This window comes from Grammomys surdaster, unplaced genomic scaffold (genome assembly GCF_004785775.1).
Source record: "Grammomys surdaster isolate TR1022 unplaced genomic scaffold, NIH_TR_1.0 126153, whole genome shotgun sequence".
Taxonomy (NCBI): domain Eukaryota; kingdom Metazoa; phylum Chordata; class Mammalia; order Rodentia; family Muridae; genus Grammomys; species Grammomys surdaster.
Genome location: NW_021620961.1, coordinates 5,870,974 through 5,873,911, shown reverse-complemented (window position 1 = coordinate 5,873,911; position 2,938 = coordinate 5,870,974). Strand labels below are relative to the sequence as shown.

The 2,938-nt window shown below is 34.1% G+C and overlaps 1 protein-coding gene across 2 annotated transcripts in view; it reads right to left on the bottom strand.

Annotated features, from left to right (window-relative positions):
* The window catches only part of Tmprss15 (transmembrane serine protease 15), a 104,023-nt gene that overhangs the window by 38,689 nt on the left and 62,396 nt on the right, over window positions 1-2,938 (bottom strand). For both annotated transcript variants that reach the window (XM_028757237.1, XM_028757238.1), the window contains one exon: window positions 224-313. In XM_028757237.1, coding sequence (XP_028613070.1) covers window positions 224-313 — 90 coding nt within the window. The remainder of the gene's footprint in view (window positions 1-223; window positions 314-2,938) is intronic.

The following is a 2,938-nucleotide window of genomic DNA, read 5'->3' as shown; positions in this document are numbered from 1 at the left end:
GGGTATATGGGAGACTTTAGAGGGAGAAAAAGTAAAGGAGAAAATGAAATGATGTAATTATAAATACTATCAGAAATCAAACAAATCATTAATGAATATTTCATAGCAGTAAACATGTTACTGTATTCATTTTAACAAATTTGTAATTTACTTTGCCTGTTTAAGAGGGACTTTCCCCTGCTATATACATTTTCTTTGGTAAACTGGGAAAGAAAATACTCACAGAAAGCTTGATTGGGGTATTTGTCTGGAAAGTTTGGAGAACTGAAGGTTGAATTTGGTTCCCATAGTTCAAAAGGTCCTCCACAGTCAGCTGAAATGGATTAGGAAAGAATCATTAACAACATCACTCCCATTCATCAGAGATTCTATTAGATCATCCAATTCCATTGTCTATCAAGCTAGTTCTGACAGATTCATTTTGCATGTTGTATAAATTGTTGGGGAAACAATGTCATCACATCAGAGTCATTACTAGAAATATTCTCCAAACCTTTACATATTTTTTATTGCCTTTATAAGATTTTAAGAGATTATAATAGTGTTTTGGGTTTGATTATGGGAAAATATTTTGAATATTTAGTTGATCAAGAGAAGTATTTTTCAAAACAAAAGGGAGAAATTATTAGCTGCAGGAAAACATGAATATTTATAGTAGAACAAATCTCATCCCTGCCATCATCTTATAAGGGCCAGTGCTGGTAAGTCACTGATATCACAATCTAAACTTTCCTATTATTTTAAAAATCCTTTATTCTTAAGATATTGGGTAGAAATGTCACTAAATGTTGAAACATTTGGTAGCTACGAAGGGGGGAATGACACTTTTTCCTCCTGTTTAATAACTCTTCTGAGGCAAAGCAGGCTGGTGAGCATGTAATTCCAAGTCTTAGAACTGGAAAGCAGCTGTATTTAAAAATCAAGGCCCTCCTATGCTACATATAAGCCTGTATACAAAATTCCCCAAACACAACAAAACAGCAAGTTTTAGTTTTGTTTTCTGATTAGGTCTGTTACTCAACATTTTACAAAAATCTATTGGGATTCCCAGAGTTAATTAAAATTTATTAGAAATCTATGTAGTTATGACTAAGTCTTCTAGTTCTGACTTCAATTAGATATTTTAAAATTCCAAAACAATTAACATATTTTATTTTGTTTTATTTTATTTATTAGAAACAAATCTGAAACAGCTTAATAATCATTGACTATTTTAAGAATCCTGATTTTAATGCTTGTTACCATTGTTATCTTTAAAAATGATTTCCAAAATGTAGGCAGCCTGATTTAATTGTATGAAGTATTTTTGCCTTTTTAAAATTGGATATTTAATTTATTTACAATACAGATGTCATTCCCTTTTCCCCTGTTCCCATTTGCCCTCCCTAGAACCCCCATCCCATCCCCCCTCATACATTTTTATACAATCTTGATTACATGCATGTATTAAGGTCAGTTCGAGATTGAGGGTCTAGCAATACAACAGATACAAATAGTCGAGGAACAAGCAATACAATAAACACAAATAGTCAAAGAAAAAGCAAGGCAATAAACCCAATTACATAAACACTCACATGATCAATGTTTCTAAGGGATTATCAGGATGATCAAAGTTTCTGAGCCTACTTCCCTTTCCTGGCCTAAGGTCATTTTCATGTCTGAAGCCTACTTCCTTGTTCTAGCCTAATATTTAGGTTCCTGTCTGAGATTACTTCTTTGTTCTAGCCTAAGATTTAGATTCCTACCTGAAATTACTTCTTTTTTTCTAGCCTAATGTCAGATTCCTGCCTGAAGCCTACTTCCTTATCCATGGCCAATGTCATACCTGCCTAGCAGCCCTCAAGCCAAGGACAGGTAAGATTCTGCACAGTCTTACCATTTAAGACAGAAATGCATTGCTTTTGAAAATGCATATTCTATGACGGGTAAGGAAGGCACTCTTGTCAGAATGACCTAAAACTGGCTCAGTCTTGTTAATGAAATGAAAAAGTGGGAGAGGCAGAGAGCCTTTGGGGCTGCTTGGCAAGAATCTAACATGGGCCAAGGACAAGGAAATAAGCTGCTAGGAAGGAATATTTTTGCCTTTTAGTGAAGGCAAATAAAGTTAGAATTTTTTATGCGCAAGAAGTTAGAAATTGTGTTGGAGGAGGGATAATTAAGCTAATTAAGAAAACTATATTTACACAAAGCCCTTACTCACATCTTTTTTGTAATGACAGTTGTCCATCATCCTTCTTTACCTAGACCACTTGTACGTGTTTGAATGAGTGCATATGCATATGTTTGTATATGTGAGATGTTGTATGCTTGCATGCATATGTGTATGAGTGTGCTTATTTTTATTTGCATAGGTATTTGTGCACATGGGTATATATGTTTTCATACTTGTGTGAGTTTGTACATGTGTTTGTGTGTTATTTTTGTATATAAGCATGTGTGCATTTGTTTATATGCATGAAAATATGTGTACACATGTGTAATTTTGTATATGATTGTGTGTTTGTGTAAGAACCTGTTTTCCAGGTCCAGCAAGTCCTTGGTAGGGGTAGAATGATATACTTCCTATCCTTGGAAGAGTGCCAAAAGGTCACGGGCCACCAGGAATATCAATGGCAGCTTATTTGTATAATAATGTACATATATTTACATTTCTCCTTCTTGATAATGTTAATGACTCAACGACAATCAGAGACAGCAAGGTTAGAGGGTGTGGCTAATATCTTAGTAAAATGGTAAATGCTGAGATCTCCAGGACATCCCTTAAATCTATGCAAAAGAACTCTAAAACCATGAGTTCAAAAATATATAATTTCTCAACTATGTAAAATATAACGATGCAATATGAATTATATGAGGGACTTCATGAATGTTAAAGCACAAAAGCAGCTAGCTTAACAAAGGGAGACAGATCTCTGAATTCACTTGCAATATATATATA